General features: G+C 40.8%; 1 protein-coding gene across 5 annotated transcripts in view; it reads left to right on the forward strand.

Moving 5' to 3' along the window:
- Positions 1-18,673, forward strand: part of Trappc11 (trafficking protein particle complex subunit 11) — a 40,883-nt gene that overhangs the window by 14,525 nt on the left and 7,685 nt on the right. For all 5 annotated transcript variants that reach the window (XM_005066680.4, XM_040731787.1, XM_021225209.2 and 2 more), the window contains 17 exons: positions 806-953; positions 2,632-2,725; positions 3,292-3,371; positions 3,472-3,550; positions 3,627-3,681; positions 3,973-4,118; positions 4,767-4,828; positions 4,929-5,061; positions 6,498-6,628; positions 7,010-7,165; positions 9,154-9,341; positions 9,448-9,596; positions 11,291-11,412; positions 11,857-11,976; positions 13,666-13,731; positions 13,839-13,995; positions 16,961-17,072. In XM_005066680.4, the coding sequence (XP_005066737.1) occupies positions 806-953; positions 2,632-2,725; positions 3,292-3,371; positions 3,472-3,550; positions 3,627-3,681; positions 3,973-4,118; positions 4,767-4,828; positions 4,929-5,061; positions 6,498-6,628; positions 7,010-7,165; positions 9,154-9,341; positions 9,448-9,596; positions 11,291-11,412; positions 11,857-11,976; positions 13,666-13,731; positions 13,839-13,995; positions 16,961-17,072 (1,998 nt within the window). The remainder of the gene's footprint in view (positions 1-805; positions 954-2,631; positions 2,726-3,291; positions 3,372-3,471; positions 3,551-3,626; positions 3,682-3,972; positions 4,119-4,766; positions 4,829-4,928; positions 5,062-6,497; positions 6,629-7,009; positions 7,166-9,153; positions 9,342-9,447; positions 9,597-11,290; positions 11,413-11,856; positions 11,977-13,665; positions 13,732-13,838; positions 13,996-16,960; positions 17,073-18,673) is intronic.

Genomic DNA, 18,673 nt, shown 5'->3' on the forward strand with positions numbered 1-18,673 from the left:
TTGGGTTTCTACTTTATGTTTACATCCTGAAAATATAGGAAAGCACAAAACAAAATTCCCGCTTCATGGAGTTTAGCGTCTGTCTTAGTCAGGGTTTCCATTGCTGTGATAAAACACCATGACCGCAGCAGCTCGGAGAGGAAAGACTTTGTGTGCCCTGACACTTCCAGGCCACAGGCCTTACTGAGGGAAGTCAGGGCAGAAACTGAAGGCAGGAAGGGAAGCAGCGACCACTGGGGAGCTCTGCTTACAGGCTTCCTCCTCATGACCTGCTCAGCCTGTACATTCAGGATCACCTGCCCAGGAATGGCACTACCCACCGTGGGTGAGCCCTTTGGCATCAATAATTTAATCACTCATCAGGAAGATGCCTTACAGACTTGTCTACAGGCCATCTGACAGAAGCCTCTTCCCAACTGAGCCTCCTCTCCCAGATAACTCTAGCTTGTGTCACATTAACAACAACAACAACAAAAAAAAAAAGACCAACCAGGACAGTGTTTATGTAAAAACTGCCAAAATAGTTACTTCCAGAAACTTGAATATAACTGAAGTTAGGATGATGTTAAGGATCTAATCTAATGTAATCATGGACTTGAGTTGTCACCAATGACTTAAAGAACTTGTTTGTAACTTAATCGCTACTGTATATTATTTACAATAAGCTAGCTGTTGTCCATTAGTTTTATCTTATTATATGGTGTGTTGAGCTTATGGTTTCCAGAATGAACACTTACTAGAAGTAAGGTGCGTTTTCCTTCGCTCTACTATCCATTCTGTTTATTCTTGGTTTGTTATCTTTAAGATTCCAGGCCTTTGGAGATTTATTTGATGAAGCCATTAAGTTGGGGTTGACAGCCATTCAAACACAGAACCCTGGCTTCTACTATCAGCAGGCAGCTTACTATGCCCAGGAGCGGAAACAGCACGCCAGAGCTCTCTGCAGTCATGACGTAAGTTCTGGCCTGTCTCACCTCACACGCAGGACACGGGTTAACCTTTCCTTGAGAGAAGCTAGGGCTCTTGGTATTAGGTTTTAATTTGTTTTTGAATTTCTTTTGAACTGTTATGACTTTTCAGTTTTAACCCAGGCATTCTATTTTTAAACCTATTTGAGCCAAGTATTATATTTAGATTTTATATGTATTAAATTTTGAAGATTTGGCTTACTGTAATTCAAATATATTAATAGATGATTAAAACTAGATTTTGTAAAGAAAATAAAGAATGGGGCATTGACAAATATGATCCAATAGAATATAAAGTAATTCTGCTAAAAAGTAAATTGTGGAACTTTAAACCTAAGCATAATCTCTTGACACAAAATTTCATTTTTAGAAGTAGGATGATAGATCCTAAGAATCAATCTTTAGTTATGAAGTTCTTGTAGGCTTATTGGTTGCAATGTAAAATAGGAATTCTTTTTTTAAAGATGTATTTACTTTTATGTGCATTGGTGTTTTGCCTGCATGTATATCTGTGTGAGGGTGCCAGGTGCCTTGGAACTGGAGCTACAGACAGTTTGCTGGGGATTGAACTCAGGTCCTCTGGAAGAGCAGCCAGTGCTCTTAACTGCTGAGCCTCTCCAGCCCTGTAAAATAGAAATATTATAAAGACTTTGTTAAAATATGTAACAGCAGGGAAACATGAGAAAGCAATTATTGAAAGGAATTTAATGTTAAAGTGGTATGTACAGGACATATTTAAATGAAAAGTAGTTTGAGAAATTATGCTAATTGCTTACAATTCAATGTGCTACAATGGAGAATATTTTATATATATATATGTATATATATGTACACATACACTTAACAAGTGATTGATTAGTAATTGGAGTTTTATCTTTTTCCTTTTGAGTGTTTTATAATTTTTTAATAATGAAATTATATTATATTTTGGTTTTAGACACAAAAATAAGAAAAGGTATTGTAAATCTGTTATTTCTAATACCAAAAAAATGCCCTTTCCACCAGTACTAAAACTAATACAGAAATAATAATAATAATAAAAAAAGAAAAACAGCTCTTTTTTTCAGGACTCCATATAATGTTGCTAATTGTGAAATCAGCATTAGAACCAGTGATTTCAATTTTTTACAATTTTATTTATAAAGTATGCCAGAAGAGGGCGCAAGATCTCATTACAGATGGTTGTAAGCCACCATGTGATTGCTGGGAATTGAACTCAGGTCCTCTGGAAGAGCATCCAGTGCTCTTAACCTCTAAGCCATCTCTCCAGCCCGTGATTTCAGTTTTTATAAGAGTTTTGTTGTGTTTTGGGTTTTGTTGTTGTTGTGTTTTTTGTTTTGGTTTGGTTTTTCAAGACATGTTTCCCTATGTAGCTCTGGTTGTCCTGGAACTTGCTCTGCAGGCTGGCCTTGAATTCATAGAGATCCATCTGCTTCTGCTTCCCAAGAACTGGGATAAAAGGTGGGCGCCACCACACTCACTTCAGAGTTATAGGATTCCTAAATGTTAATAAAGCATGTTAAAATAGAATGGTGCCATTTAAACAAGTGTTTGATGTTTATATATACTCATGGATATTTTTTTATTCAATTAAAGATTGACTAAGAGTTGATTTGGGGTGGATTCTATAAACTCTTCCTTAGATCTGTTCTTTTGATTTCAGGCTTCTGTGATGTACCCCAGTCCTGATCCCTTAGAAACACAAACAGGTGTTCTTGACTTCTATGGACAGAGGCCCTGGAGACAGGGAATCCTAAGTAAGTGATTCTCCTTCTTTTTCTTCTCAGCCTCAACAAGACAGCGATAGCTCTCATACTAATGACTAATGGAGCCAGGGGAAAATTATATTGGAATAAATATTTTTATTTTGTGTTTAAGATTTGTGCTTTTAGTTTTTAGAGTGGTTTCTTTCATTATACATTAGAGTAACTTATAGTCAAAGGTTTTGATGTCATTAAAACATCTGAGTATTAAGCATTTTGACTTTGTGATTTATTTAGCGTTTTAAAATGGCATTATCATGAACTGATAATGCTTGTCTTTTTGCACATTTGATTTGAGCAGCCTCTGTGGCACTTGCGCCTTAAGTGCTGCTGAATCGAGTGCTTCAGTGTGACAAGGTAGCACTGGGCATCTGGGAAGAGAACACGGGAGCTGGGAACGTTCTCTACAGAACAGAGACTCAGAGAACTCTCAGTGTCTTTAGGATTCCAGAATGCTCACAAGTCTTAAATGCACTCTGTATTCAAGCGAAGGCTTCAGGGAGCTCGTGTGAAGAGTACTGTTAAATGAGCTAAGATGGGCTGCTTCTTGTCGTACTTAGGCTTTGATCTCTCTGATCCCGAGAAAGAGAAAACAGGGGTTCTTGCCATCCAGCTGCTGGAAAGGAGTGTCGTCCACTCTGTGAGTGCTCCCCCTCCCCGACGGAGACTGTTTGGACACCCTTCGAGTAAATAGGGGCTGGGTTCTATTCTAATGCTCCACACCGTTTCTTTCCTAACAGGAGATAATAATCAGTCTTCTGAGCAATGCTGTCGCACAGTTCAAGAAGTACAAGTGTCCCCGGATGAAAAGCCACCTCAGTATGTGCCCTGCCACACTGTGTGCTGTGCTGCTTGGAGTAATGTACAGTCACTTAAGCCTTCTTTTCCTTTGCAGTGGTTCAGATGGGAGAGGAGTATTATTACGCAAAGGATTACACCAAAGCTTTGAAGTGAGTCAAATTGGCTGTTTATTTATACAAGTGCTCTGATTGCCTTACACTGAGATTGGAGTAGACATTTATATTGAAGGATTTGTTATTACCACGTCCATTTTTATTAAATTCCAGTTATGTGATATTTCCTCGTGTCCTCTGTTGACATAATCGTTCCTTAAGATTCTAGGTAACCCCAGATTTAACCAGATGTGGACAGCAGCTGTTAAAGCATCACAGTAGGACTTGTATTACATAGGGAGAAAGCACATGGCGTTCTCCAGGCCCTTTCCACCTTCTCCCTCTTAGGCTGCTGGATTATGTCATGTGCGACTACCGGAGTGAAGGGTGGTGGACTCTGCTCACATCTATATTGACAACAGCTCTGAAGTGTTCCTACCTCATGGCCCAGTTAAAGGATTACATTACTTATTCTCTAGAACTCCTTGGAAGAGGTAACGTGATGGTTCTTATGTAAAAGTCCAACCCGCGCAGTTGTTTGCATCATTCATATTTTTAAAATTGGAATGGTAGTTCATTGTCAGATATTTAGAAGTACTTGTGTGCTGGGCACGGTGGTGGTGCACACCTTTATTCCCAGGAGGCAGAAGCAGGTGGATTCCTGAGTTTAAGGCCAGTCTGGTCTATGGAGTGAGTTTGAAATCAGCCAGGATTATATAGAGACTGTCTCAAAAACAAAGAAGTATTTTTGTTACATAAAATCCACTATGCTTAGTCATCTTAAAAGTATGTAGCCAGCAGCATCTTAGGGTTCTGGAATGGTGGTAAAGTGCTAGCCTCATCTCAGCCCCAGGGCCCTGTGTATGCCAGGCACGGGGGCCTGTGCGTCTAAGCCCAGCATGGGGCTGTGCACATGGGAAGATCCCTCGGGCTCTCTCACTAGTCAGACATAATTGGTGAGCTGCACGCCAATGAGTAACCCTGTGTTAAAGGAGGTACGGTGTGAAGAGCATATTTTAGCAGGCCTAAAGACCTGGCCCAGTCCCTAGTACCCTTGGGCACTTCGTAGTTGCCTGTAGCCCCACAAATAGGCTGATGTAACTGTAACTGTGTTACAGTTCTATTTTCTTTTCCTATCTCAGCTTCAACTCTGAAAGATGACCAGAAATCTCGGATAGAAAAGAACCTCATGAACGTTTTAATGGTGGGTCGTTCATTCTTTGTATGCAAAAGTGTGCACAGATATGCATCTGCATGTATTTTTTTTCCCAGCTAGTTGAGCAAATTTGGAACTCTCATTGCAGAATGAAAGCCCTGACCCTGAACCTGATTGTGACATCTTAGCTGTGAAGACTGCTCAGAAGCTGTGGGCTGACCGGGTCTCTCTGGCTGGAAGCAATGTTTTCACAATAGGTGTTCAGGACTTCGTGCCATTTGGTGCGTAGCCAACACCCACAATGTTCAGAGAAACCCTTTGTCTGAAGTGGATAGATGCAGAATAGTAAATATGAAAGGTAGTCAGAGTACAGCCATCTTGTGGAAATCATGAATTCTTATTTTTCTCTTCAGGTCATAACGATAAGATATCAAATATTTGTTTTAAATTCAGCAAGTATTTGTTAAACAAATATGTGAGTGATAAAAGCCTTTTCTCATTTATGGCTACTTTAAAATACCAGAAGAAAATATTTTTCAGTTTTGTCCTATTTTTTTTAAATCTATGCTTTATTTTATATATTACAGTACAGTTTCCATCAGTGGTTCTCACCCTTCCTAATGGTGCAGCCCCTGATACAGTCCCTCAGGTTGAGTGACCCAACCATAACATTATTTTTGTTGCTACTTCATAACTGTAAGTTTGCTTTTGTGAATCGTAAGGTAAATATCTGATTTGCAGGATATTTGATATGTGAACCCAAAGTGGTGACCCACAGACTGAGAATCACTGGTTTACATACTAAATACACTATAATAGAATGATTTCATGTTGTGTACATTTGTTATGGTGACCGACTTAGAATAAATTAACTGAAACATTTTTTTGTACTGGGAGGAAGGGTTTTACAGTCTGAAGTTTTCCACTTATCAAGTACTTTTATTTATTTATTAAAATATACTTTGCTTATTTATAATTCAAGTATCATATGAAATATTTTTATGCTTCATTGGGCTGGAGAAATGGCTCAGCCGTTAAAGGCTAGGCTCACAACCAAAAGTATGTTTTATTGTCTAGGAAGGTGTTTTCAAATAAGCTAATTCAAAGTGGTTCCTTTTCTGTTTAAGTTTTGGCATCAACATTTAAAATTAATTTAAAATTAAAAATGTTTATGAAGTTTGGCTGTGGTGGCATATGCGTTTAATGCTAGCACTCAGAAGGCAGAGGCAAATGGATCCCTTGAGTTCAAGGCCAGCCTGCTCTACAGAGTGAGTTCCATAACAGCCAGGGTACACAGAGACCCTGTCTCAAAACAAGCAAACAAAAAAAGCGTTGTTTTTTAAGTGTTTGTTTAGCCTTTGTTTACTAATCAGAGAGAGCTGTGTTCATGTTTGCTGAACAGCTGCCATCTGTGAGGACACTGTAAGCAAAAGGGCAGTAAGAATGCAGATGAAGGGCTAGAGAGATGGCTCAGGGATTAAGAGCACTGACTGCTTTCCCAGAGGACCCAGGTTCAATTCCCAGCACCCACATGGCCACTCACAACTGTCTGTAATTCCAGTTCCATGGGATCCAACACCCATGACAGAATACCAATGCACATAAAATAAAAATAAATTAATTTTAGAAATGGAGATGAGCTGTTTCTGTGAAGATATCTCCTAGGACAATGTGTGCCTGGCACTATTTGACTCCGCCCTTCTTGTTTGAATTCTAGTACAATGCAAAGCCAAGTTTCATGCTCCGAGCTTTCATGTGGATGTTCCTGTAGAGTTTGATGTTTATCTGAGGGCTGACTGTCCACACCCCATCAGGTTTTCTAAGCTCTGTGTCAGCTTTAACAATCAGGTAGTGTATCACTTCCTGTGTTCCCACTGTGTGTGTATGTGTGTGTCATTGTAGCTCTCAGGACACTGTAACATGAGGCTAGCCAATTTTAGATCTTATTGATTTTACAGTTATCAAGTGACTTTTGACTAGACTTATTTAAAAATAAGTGTGCTTGTATTTCCAAATGTCTTGCAACTCAAATATGCTTTTCCTACTCTTTATTTTTGTTTCAGGATTAAGAAAGGCAAGAATACTATTCTTAATTTTTATTATGTGTAACTTGAATTTCAAATAAGATATATTCATACTCAGTGTGAATATATTGCCTGGTGTTCAACATCAGCAAAAGCTCGCATGTTTGGTGCTTGCAAATGGTAACTCTGTTCACCTCTCTTTAAGGTTTACAACCAGTTCTGTGTATTAGAAGAAGCCTCCAAAGCAAGTGAAGTCTTAGAAAATCTGACTCAAGGAAAGATGTGCTTAGTTCCTGGCAAAACAAGAAAATTGTTATTTAAATTTGTTGCAAAAACTGAAGATGTGGGAAAGAAAATTGAGGTTAGTTGTGAAATTTGCTTAAATATAGTGTCACTGACAAAAGCAGTATGTTTATGTTAAAAATTTAAATAATATAGTGGTTTGGTGGCTTTCCTTCCATATACTCTTCATCAACATATTTGTACTTTAAAATGATTTAATTGAAGAATTGGGCCCCATGGATATAGTTCATTGGTAGAACGAATGCTTCCTAGTATGCAAAAAGCCCTGGATCCAATCCCTAAGACAACAGGAATATACTGTATATAATACTCCAATCCTAGCTTTTTTCATTCAGGGGTGCAATTAGATATTGTTTGCTCTTAGTACATGAGTCCAATCTCATTTTTTGTTGTTTTTGTTTTTTAAGGCAGGGTTTTTCTGTATAACAACCCTGTCCTGGAACTCATTCTTTAGACCAGGCTGGCTTCGAACTGCCTCTGCCTCCCGAGTGCTGGAATTATAGGTGTGCACCACCACCCAGCCCAATCTCATTTTTTAACGAGTAAATTATCAGTTAAGGAGTTTTCAACAATTTAATTATATAATATAGCAAATTTACATAATAGAGCTAATTTAGAGTTTATCTTTTTAATGCTCAAACACTGCTGTTTGCATATCTTGAAAGAAAATGAAGATAAGTAAGCATTTTAATAGGGTGATATAAAATGGGCAGCTGTATGATGCGAGTGACATCTTACGTTGTGTGCACTCTGGAGCCAACTGTGTGTGCGTCAGCCCTGGCTCTGTAGCTCGAGAGGCCCTGGGCATGCTGACCTCTGTCTCAGTGCCTTCATCTGTGGGACGGGGATGGTGATGATAGGACCTTGGACTGTGGGGCTCCATCAGTCCATGTCGGTACAGACAGTGCTTGCTGCACAGTAAGCGCTCACTGAGTGCTTGTTTTCTATGGCTTCTAAGAGAGTGGTTAGCTGTGATAGGGACCATCGTTAAAGTGCATGTGCAGAAGGTTACTACTAACATTTGCATCGCAATCTCTGTAAAGTAATTGGACTTTTTATTGACTAATTCCAATACTTTCAGTTTCTTCCATTTAGAAGTCTTTTGTGATTTGATCAAATCCCTACATATTTGCTACTCCAGTTGGCAGTGTGAACCTGGGAGAGTGGGGCCTAAAAATGAGGCAGACTGAAATCTCATTCAGTGGCCACCTGTATTCAGAGCACCAGGCAGTTTGTACCCTGAGTGTTGAGAAGAGTCACCAGAGTAAAGTTATCATGAGTTCAAGCTGTATGTCATGGCAAGGACGAGCTGTAGAGGCAAATAAACCAATAGCGATAGCTGTGACGAATAATCTAAAGGAAACTCACTCCTATCCGCTACACCTGGGAGGGGCACAAAAGCGTGATCCAAGAACAGTACCGTGGTTTTGAAGAAACTGAGGTCACAAGACTCGTTTAGTTTTCTTTGAGTTTTCTCACAAGCACTCAGAATTCCCCTAGCACAACTCCATCCTTAGATCATGTTCTGACACCTAGAACTGTATTTTATTTTCTATTTAGGAAACCTCTCATAATTAAAAATTCTGTGTTGAGTCCTTTTGTTAATGAATTTATTTGAAAGTAATATTCAGCTAGTGGGACATTTCATCACTAATACTATAAGTACCTTCAGCAGAAATGTTTGTGGGATTAGACACTAGGTTGTAAATGTATCAGTGGTACTTCCATATTTCCATCAGTGTCCACCAATGATTGATCATCCGCTCTGTCAAGTGCTGTCTGTGTCAGGTGCTGGCATCATATCTATAAATCTACTTATCATGTCTACACATATTTATATATCATACCTATACATACCTACACATATCTATACATTACTTGGAAGTTCGGGGTATGATCAGTGCCTGGCCAGGGTGAGAGTCTGTTCTTTTTCATCGTGCATATGACTAGGTGAACATTAGGTGTGATAGTCCTCACTGTGATGTTGTTGACAGGTCAGTGGTAACAGATATGGGATGGCATTTCTGGTTCACCTTTCTTTTACAGATTACCTCTGTGGACCTGGTTCTGGGCAGTGAGTCAGGCAGGTGTGTGGTTTTGAGCTGGCAGGGAGGAGGAGGAGACGCGGCATCCTCCCAGGAAGCCCTGCAGGCCGCAAGGTCTTTCAAAAGGCGGCCAAAACTTCCCGACAATGAGATTCACTGGGACAGCATCATAATCCAGGCAAGCACAATGTAAGTGTGCTTTGAAGACAGATCTGAGATCGCCTTACTTCCTTTAAATGCTGTGCTCCTTCATGTTATTTCTTGAAGTTGGTTACTGAGCTGTTTCTTTCCAAAGGATCATTTCGAGAGTCCCAAACATTTCTGTACATCTGCGACATGAGCCTCCTGCCCTGATGAATGAGATGTACTGTTTGCTTGTAACTGTTCAGTCCCACGAAAAGTCCCAGCTCAGAGATGTGAAGCTCACGGCTGGCTTAAAGCCAGGTAAGCGTTCGTTTTGTAAATTTGATCAGCACCAGTGTGTTACGTGGGTGCAAAGGTCACTGTTTCTCTGCATTGCTGAAATTTACCAACTAATATTAGACTATGTTAACAAATATGGTTATGTTATACATGGTTTAATGTAGATTTCTCCCTTTGTCTTTTTGATAATTACTTATTACTTGCTACTTGTATTTTACTGTGGAAATTGTGCTATATGAAAAGCAAACTTGAGTAATATTCTTAAATTTTTTGGTTGCATTAGTTTTTATTAATTTGGGGGTGAGTTGCATGTAAATACATGTGGAGGTCAGAGGACAACGTGTGGGAGTTGATTCTCTCCTTAAGTCATGTGTGTTTGGGGGATTAAACTCAGGTCAGTGGGATTGGCAGCAGTACTTTTACTGCTGACCCACTGAGCAGTTTTCTTATACAAATTAAAAATGGATAATAAAGCATTGGAGACAGTTTGCAGCATCCACAACACATTTCACCTTCAAACAGACACAGTGTGGTGGTTGTTCAAGATGCTTTGGAAAGGAAACAAGAGATTTGAAGATGAGGAGCTCAGTGACCAGCCTCAGAAGTTGACCCTTTGAGAGCAGTCATGAAGGCTGATGCTTTCAGATCTATACAAGAAGTTGCCAAAGCACTCATCACGGACTGTAGCATGGTAGTCAGCAGCTGACGCAAGTGGAAGAGGTGGAAAAGTGCTATAAGTAGATGCTCCATGAGCTGACCATCACTTTCAACTGTCACTCTCCTTTCTGACCGGACGTAAGTGGGAGCAAATGGATTGTATAACAACTGGCCGTGACCAGCCCAGGGGATGATCAAGAAGCAGCTCCAAGCGAGCCGGGCGGTGGTGGCGCATGCCTTTAATCCCAGCACTCGGGAGGCAAAGGCAGGCGGATCTCTGTGAGTTCGAGGCCAGGCTGGACCCACAGCCTCCAAAACAATACAGAGAAACCCTGTCTCGTAAAACCAAAAAAAAAAAAAAAAAAAAAAGAAGCAGCTCCAAGCAACTTGCAAAGACAGACTTGCACCAAAAGGCTCACCAAGCAGTACCAAAAAATGTGGCTGTCTTCTGTCCTGCTGCTGGTTTGACCTAGTGCAGCTTTCTGTGTCCAGTGAAGCCATCAGTCTGAGCATCACATGCAGCAATCACTTCATGAGAATCGCAGGGCCTGCAGCCAGCTCTGGACGATGGGAAGCACCCGGTTCTCTACTACGTTCACCGCATCCTACTACTGCGACTTCTGACACTGAATGGGTTGGGCTGTGAAATGCTGCCTCACCCACCATGTTTACCAGGCCTCTCGCCCACTGATAGATCTTTTACATCTCTATAAGTTTTTACACTTCTACAATTGGCATGGTGCAATCATTACCAGGAATTTATTCAATCCCAAAGCATAGATTTTTACACCGTAAGAATAAAACTTCTTTCTCATTGGCAAGCATGTATCAATTATAATAGCTCCAACTTTGATTCATAAAGATGTTTGAACCCAGTTATAGTGAATTAAAATGCACAGTCTGAAACCACAGTTCCCTTCACACCAACATAGTAACAAGGTAAACACCATCGTGTCAATGATAGGATATTTGTTTAAAAGACGGTACAATATAGTGTTTTCACATAGCATTGACTGTCATGATAATGCCCTAAAACACCACTGTATCAACCTTCACAGGGCAGGACGCCAACTTAACTCAGAAAACTCAAGTGACTCTTCATGGAGCCGAGCTGTGTGATGAGTCCTACCCAGCCTTACTCACTGACATTCCTGTGGGAGACTTGCATCCAGGAGAGACGGTGAGCGTGCTCAGCAGAGGCTGGAGAGGACATTAGTTGGGTTGTACTTTTAACACTGGAAAAGGGACTGTCATTGAACAGCTCTCATGCATTTTGCGTATGTAAATATGTAAAATGTCATAGTCAGTTTTTATGCAGGGTTTTAGTACAAGTAACCCTGCAATGAACTATTTGTTGTGGATGAAATCACTGGCGTCTGTAACTGTAGTAACTTCTCAGTCAACTTCTGTTTCTTGGGAAGATGACAGAGAGAATGAAAAAGGTGGAAGATTGTGCCACTGAGGGCTTCGTTGCTCAGGGTTCTTGGTGGCTGGTGGCAGAGTTTTCATTAGTCACATCAGTTATACCGTAACAACCTGTATAAAGTAACTAAATGGGAGCATTGACTTAGACGACTGGAGGAAGTCTCTGAAATATTAAATTACAATGCTTATTGTGTTACAGCTAGAAAAAACAGTGTATGTTCGATGTGGAACAGTGGGCTCCAGAATGTTCCTTGTGTATGTTTCTTACCTGATCAACACAACTGTTGAAGGAAAAGAGATTGTTTGCAAATGTCACAAGGTATTTTTTTCACAACTACTTTTCATGTATGAAACATGTATATTTTGTGTTACTTTAATATCTTTTTATCTTGGCAGTAACATGTCATCTTATTGGTTGGTCTTTGAGCCCAGCAGAAGCAAAGGCCATGGTTGAGGGCCATGGGGGTTATAGTGTGGGCTTTGTAGAGGTTGTGGGCCATGGGCTATTTGTAAGTTATTGGAAGAGAAAAGGTTGTTGAAAGGCTAAGCAGGGCTTCCTAGTTGAGAAAAAAAGACCAGTAATACTCTTCAGGAATTTCACATAGCCTGGCGTGGTCCAGAGCCCCTTAGGCAGGACTTAGAAGATGCTAGGAGATGCCAGTCCCCATGCTTTATGTGAACCATCATTTTGTTTTGTTTTGTTTTTTGAGACAAGCTTTCTGTGTGTAGCCCAGGCTATCCTGGAACTTACTATGTAGAGAGATCTGCCTGCCTTTGCCTGCCGAGCGCTGGAAGTAAAGGTGTGTACCTCCATGCCCAGCTTGCGCTATCTTATTTAGTTCTTGTCACCTCTGAGCATTATGAAGCTAAGGCCTAGAGTCTCGGTTTATGTGTGTGACTTTCCTAAAGCCACATGATAAATATCTGTCTGATATTACAGCCTGAGCTTCTAACCAACACAACCTTCTTCCGTTTACATTTGTTTATTTTACACATGTGTATACACACACTTACATATGTGCATGACAGTGCATGTGTGAAAGTTGGGGAACAATTGTGGGAATTGGTTCTCTTCTACTGTGTGGGTTCCAGGAACTAGTCTCACGTTACCAGATTTGGAAACAGGCATCTTATCCACTGGCCCAACATAATCTTTTTTTAAAGATTTGTTTATTATGTATACAGTATTCTGCCAGCATGTACACTTGCATGCCAGAAGAAGGCGCCAAATCTCATTACAGAGGGTTGTGAGCCACCATGTGGTTGCCGGGAATTGAACTCAGGACTTCTGGAAGAGCAGTCAGTGTTCTTAACCTCTGAGCCATCTCCCCAGCTCCCCAACATAATTTTAAAAGGGTTTCTCATCAGTGTGCTGGGCTATTTGTTTTGAAAGGCTTCTCAGTCTTTTTAGAGGGGAGCTATAGCATGTTGGATTAGGGTAGAGCTCCATGATCAGATTTGGGTAAGTTTTCGCCTTTGTCACTTGGATTCTAGCCATGTGACCTCTGTCTTAAAACGTCAGTAAAATAAATTTGATGGTTTTGAACATTACATTATATGTGCATGACAGTTATATCTGTGTCTGTCACATTACCTTGTGATCATTCAGTCATCTTGAGTCAAAGTGAGGTAAAGAATTTGCATTAGAGGAGGGTGCAGATTCAGGGCATGGTCACATTTGTGACATTGGACAAGTCACTTCATCTTCTTTACATCTGACTCTGTGTAGCGTGGTAGTGATGCCTGCCCTGCTTCTCTGCATCCTGATATAAGTAACACAGAAGAAAGCACTTTGCTGTGTGACTTCGGGACAGTCAGATAACTTACTGGAAAAAAGCAGGTCATTATATAGATTTCTACAAATGTTATCTAGGAAAAGGCCCTTGCTTCTTGTAACATAGGGTTGTTTATCGGTCAATTCTAGATTGTGCTTTATATGTTTACTTTAAAACTTTATGATAAAAGATATTAAAAAGCCATTGCATGTGCTCCCGATGTTTCCTTGCAGGATGAAACTGTAACCATAGAAACTGTCTTTCCATTTGATGTTGCTGTCAGATTTGTTTCCACAAAGGTATGCTCCTGTGATTACTGGGAACATGTCAATTAAAGAATTAAAAGAAAAAAAATGGAGTGGATTAGTGTAATTGCTGACCAACCTTTTATCTTCCTTGGTGGCAGTTTGAGCACCTGGAAAGAGTCTATGCAGACATCCCCTTTCTGTTGATGACAGATGTTTTAAGTGCCTCTCCTTGGGCCCTCACAATTGTGTCCAGTGAACTACAGCTTGCTCCATCTATGACTGCAATGGACCATCTGGAGTCCCAAGTGGACAAAGGTGAAACTTTACATCATTCTCACATACGGGGCAGGTGTGTGTGTATGTGTGTGTGTGTGTGTGTGTGTGTGTGTGTGTGTGTGTAAGTTAGCAGTATAAACGTTTTTTGCAAAATAAGGGAATGTGAGATTTATACTCCCTTAACTAAGTGCATTTAGAATTAAGGTAGGAGTAGTATCATTTACAATTTGCATGACATTTTAAAAGATTTGGTTTTTGTTTGGTTATATTTTGAGACAGAGTCTCATGTAGCCAGAGCTGGTCTTGGGCTAGGTAGTTCGGGATATCCATGAACTGATCCTCTTTAAGTTCTGCGATTATAGACATGTGCCACCATGCCCAGCGTAAGAGATCTAGGGAAGTAATGTTTTGAGAGATGCACTTGAAAGTAAGATAGGAGGCCTTTTGTGTTTGAAGCTTTAAGTTTTTTTTTATTTAAAGTTAATGTTTACTATTATTTATAATTGGAAATTGGACAAGATGCGTATTAAATAGATAGCAGATAAGCTAAATCACCCAACTAAAGCAGTCCAAAGAGCAGATTCAAACCCAGGGCGATAGCGTTCCTGTTGAGTGTACTTTCAGAAACTGTTATAGGTAATAAGTTAATTTGAATGTTCACCCAAACAAACTTACCCTCAAGTAGAAGACAAGGCTACATGCTGGGAGCAAAAACAAAGCGAGCGTGCTGTTGCTCCAGCTGCAGCCACTGGCCTTTGCTTGCCGGGTTTAGTCACAGTGGATTTGCCTATGTGACGTTGGCCATTCCAGGTCCTGGCATGGGCTTCCCTCTCTTTCAAGCCTTCAGCTGCCACTGAACCTTAGCCTTCTTCCCTAGCCCTGCTAGCGAGCAGAATCAGTACATAGTCGAAGGGAGAAACTGCAGAGGGCGGCCATGCTCCTTCACCCACACCCAGCCCAACACCAAGTTTTCCTTCCGGTACTTCTCCTGAACCCAGGTTCTCACCCCCTTTCTTCTGCCGTCCTGAAGTAGCTTCCTGACTGGAGTGTCACTCCCCCGGTGTGTGCTGCTAGAACCTGATTCCTCAAAACCCCTCTGCTCTTGCCATCCTGCTTAAACAACTCCCTGAGCTCGCTAGGTTTCCCCAGCCAGGCTATGACTCAGCTTCCTGGCTCCCTTTCCCGTCTCCCTGCCTGCCTTTGCTGGCCTCCCATCCAGTGTGGCTGACTTGTGTAGTATCAGACACTGCTCCGTGGACTTTTGTCCCAAGCCCAGCTGTGTCTCTTTTCCCACCTGTTTCTCCTGCTTGCTCCGTGTGACTCATGTGAGCTTAGACTTTCTGGTCTTCCTATGCAGTGTACTCCGTCTTCACACGCATGTGTGACACTGCAATTATCTGTCTCTACATATGGCTCCTTTAGTAGACTGTGCGCTCCTTTAGAGTCAGAGCCACACCCTGTAGTCTTTATATTGCTGACATGGCTTAGTGAGTGTACATTAAATTGAGACATGATTTCTGTTTTGAACCTCTGGTATGTCAGTGTCTTATTGCTGGTGTAACAGTGACCATGAAGTTAGGCTTGTCTTAAAGTTCTAAGAAATACCGTGTTGGTGTGGGCAGTTACCTCTAAGATTCTAGGGGAGATTCAGGTTCATGGCCTGTCCCAACTCCTAGGGGACCACTTGGGTTTTGCCTCATGACTTCTTCCTTATTCTTAACAAACAGTGTAGCATTTCTGTGTCTCAGCTTCACCACATTTATACTTGTTAACATACATCATGATCATTTTGGTTAACATAGAACTTAGGGGAAACCTCTGTAGACTGCATTATGAGTATCCCAGGTTTTTGTAAAAAGCCATCTCCAAAGGCTTGAACACATGCATTTCTAAAAATGTATCAGGTTACAATAGTTACTTTTTAAGTTTTCTTGAAACAACTTAAGAACTGACCCAGCCCTTTTCTTTTTCACTGTGGACTGCTTGTCCACAATCAGATATGCATTTATCTAGTACAATCCTCTTCATTGGGCAACCATAAAAATACCAGCACAGTATGTAGGCATGTTGTTGGTTTGTAGTTGCTTTCAGATTTGTTAAAATCGTGTTGACTAGATGCTGTCACCCGTGTGCATTTAAACACTGACATTGTGCTGTGACATTCTGACAGGCAGAGATGGGCTAGTTAGTTGTTTCTCTTCAAGGCCTTTGCTGTAGACTGGTAAGACGGTCCTTCCTGTATGAACAGGAAAGTACCCCTAGGGAACAGTGGAGGATGGTGACCAGTGTCTGTTTGAACAAGTTCAGTAGTGAGTAAAAAAGAGTAACCGAGTGAATAGTATCAGAGTAACAAAGGTTTTTTTCCCCTAGCCCAAAATGTTTTTCTTTCTTAATTTTTTAAGCCGCAAAATAATTTGGAAAAAGGAAACTAATTACCATATAGTACCATTCTTTCTTCAAGCTGTCATGATGTTTCAGTAGGACTTTATTGCTGATATATAGTATAGATATATAGTATAGTAGTGATTGTGTGTGTGTGTGTGTGTGTATGTGTGTGTGTGTGTACATCTATGTGCACATATAAAAACCAGAAGAGGATGTCAGGTGTCCTGCTACATCTCCACTTATTCCCTTGAGACAAGGTTTCTCACTGAACCTGGATCTAGGCTGGTAGATACCAAGCCTCAATGATAATTCTTTTTACCCCTCCCCTCCATACTGGGATTACAGACACATGCACAGCCATACCCAACTTTTTAGAGGCATCAGAGCTCTGTCTCTAACTGCCCCCCACCCCCACTGGTTTTCCCTGTAATGAATTTAGGTAGATTAGCCCAAATGCTGGACTTTCATGACCTGGAAAAAGTAACATAACATTTTTAAGTCTTGGTTTCTATGTTTCTAAAAACAGTTTGTAAGATAAAGATGTCCCTTAATTGTCTACTTGAGGTGACATTCTCCTAGATGAAATCATGGGCTAGACTGTAAGGGTTCTTTCTTGTAGTTGTCTTACAGACAGGAGAGAGTGCTAGTGAATGCTTCTGTCTTCGCTGCCCATCGGCTGGGAATGTTGCAGGTGGAGTGGCAACGGGACATTACATTATCTCCTGGAAGAGGTAAAAATCACATGGGCCCCCCTCTCCCTCAGAGTCTGTGTTTGAGGTCTACTGTTTGTTGTTACCATTCACCACACTGAAGTTCAGGGTAGAAGTTACAGCAGTATGTGTGATTGCCATGTTAAATTACAGTGAGGAGGAGGATAAATCAAACTTTGTCACAGTTTCTGACTGAAATGCCAATAAAATTTTAGTCAGACCAAATCTGAAGATAGGACTGTGGGAAGTGTCAATCGCTGAGATTGTCTGCATAAAAACCCAAGAGGTTGCTGTAGGGTGGTGCGGCAGCTAACATGCTTGCTTCCAAACCTGACAACCTGAGTTTGACCTACAGAACCCACATGTTGTCTTCTGACCTCTGCACTCATGCTGTGGCACACACATGCCCATATACAAGATAGATATTTTTGGACAGAGAAAATCCAAGGGATTAAGTGTGAACCAAGGTTACTCCATATAATGTCAGTATACAATGCTCAGTGGTATTTCTGTTGGTCAGAAATAAGTCTCCTCGTGTACCATAGGAAGTGTCATTTCAGGCTGGAGCGATGGCTCAGTGGTTAGAGGATCTGGGTTTAAGTCCTAGCACCCACATGGTTGCTCACAACTGTCTCTAACTCTAGTTCCAGGGGATATAATGCCCTCTTCTGATATCCTTGGGCATTAGGCATGAACACAATATGTATTACATACATGGAGTCAAAAGACTCAAGTATATAAAATAAAAATAACCTTTTACAAGCTTTAACATTTCATAGCATCCATAATTATAAGATACATAGTAGCTTACCTCGTAGATTAGCATTCTCTTTACATAGAAGAGTATAGAACCTTAAAGCATTAAATGAACAGCAGCTAAGCTGGGTTGTGGTGGTGCACACCTTCAATTCCAGCACTTGGGAGGCAGAGATGGGTGGATCTCTGTGAGTTTAGCCAGCCTGGTCTACAAAGTGTGTTACAGGACAGTCATAGCTATACAGAGAAACCCTGTTTCAAAACCAAAACTAAATAAGTAAGTAAATAAATAAATAGAAGGGCAGCTAGATAAACAGAAAGATGCATAGTAGTTTTTTGTTTTTGTTTTGTTTTTTTGAGATAGGGTTTCTTTATGTAACAGCTCTAGCTATCCTGAAACTAGCTTTGTAGGCCAAGCTTGTCTTGAACTCACAGAAATATGCCTGCCTCTGCCTCCCAAGTGCTGGGATCAAAGGCATGTGCCACCCCTGCCCAGCTCTAGTTTTATATAAATCAGTTTTTAATTTCTTCTAGATAGATTCATTGTGGTTCACGTAGTAACTTTTGTTACTTTCAGTGTAAGTCCATCCTCATTTCTAAAATTTTATGGAAGGCAAAAAGTTAAAAGGAGTCAAGGTTTTTCATAAAGCAGGGAGTGCTCCCTTCTAAGTTTGAGCCTCTCTGGGAAGCTCTCACAGTTACCAGTGTGATGCTGGCCAGTAGTCTCCAGAAGCCAGTGGAGTGGGCAGGTTAGACAGACCTGTAGATCTACACACATGGAATGGGTTTTTTACAGAGAGAGCACTGCAGGTCATCTGAGGATGGGGAAGGCATTTCATCATTGTAGTTGAGAAAATAATTGATTG

The sequence above is a fragment of the Mesocricetus auratus genome, unplaced genomic scaffold (assembly GCF_017639785.1).
Source record: "Mesocricetus auratus isolate SY011 unplaced genomic scaffold, BCM_Maur_2.0 Super-Scaffold_100026, whole genome shotgun sequence".
Classification (NCBI taxonomy): domain Eukaryota; kingdom Metazoa; phylum Chordata; class Mammalia; order Rodentia; family Cricetidae; genus Mesocricetus; species Mesocricetus auratus.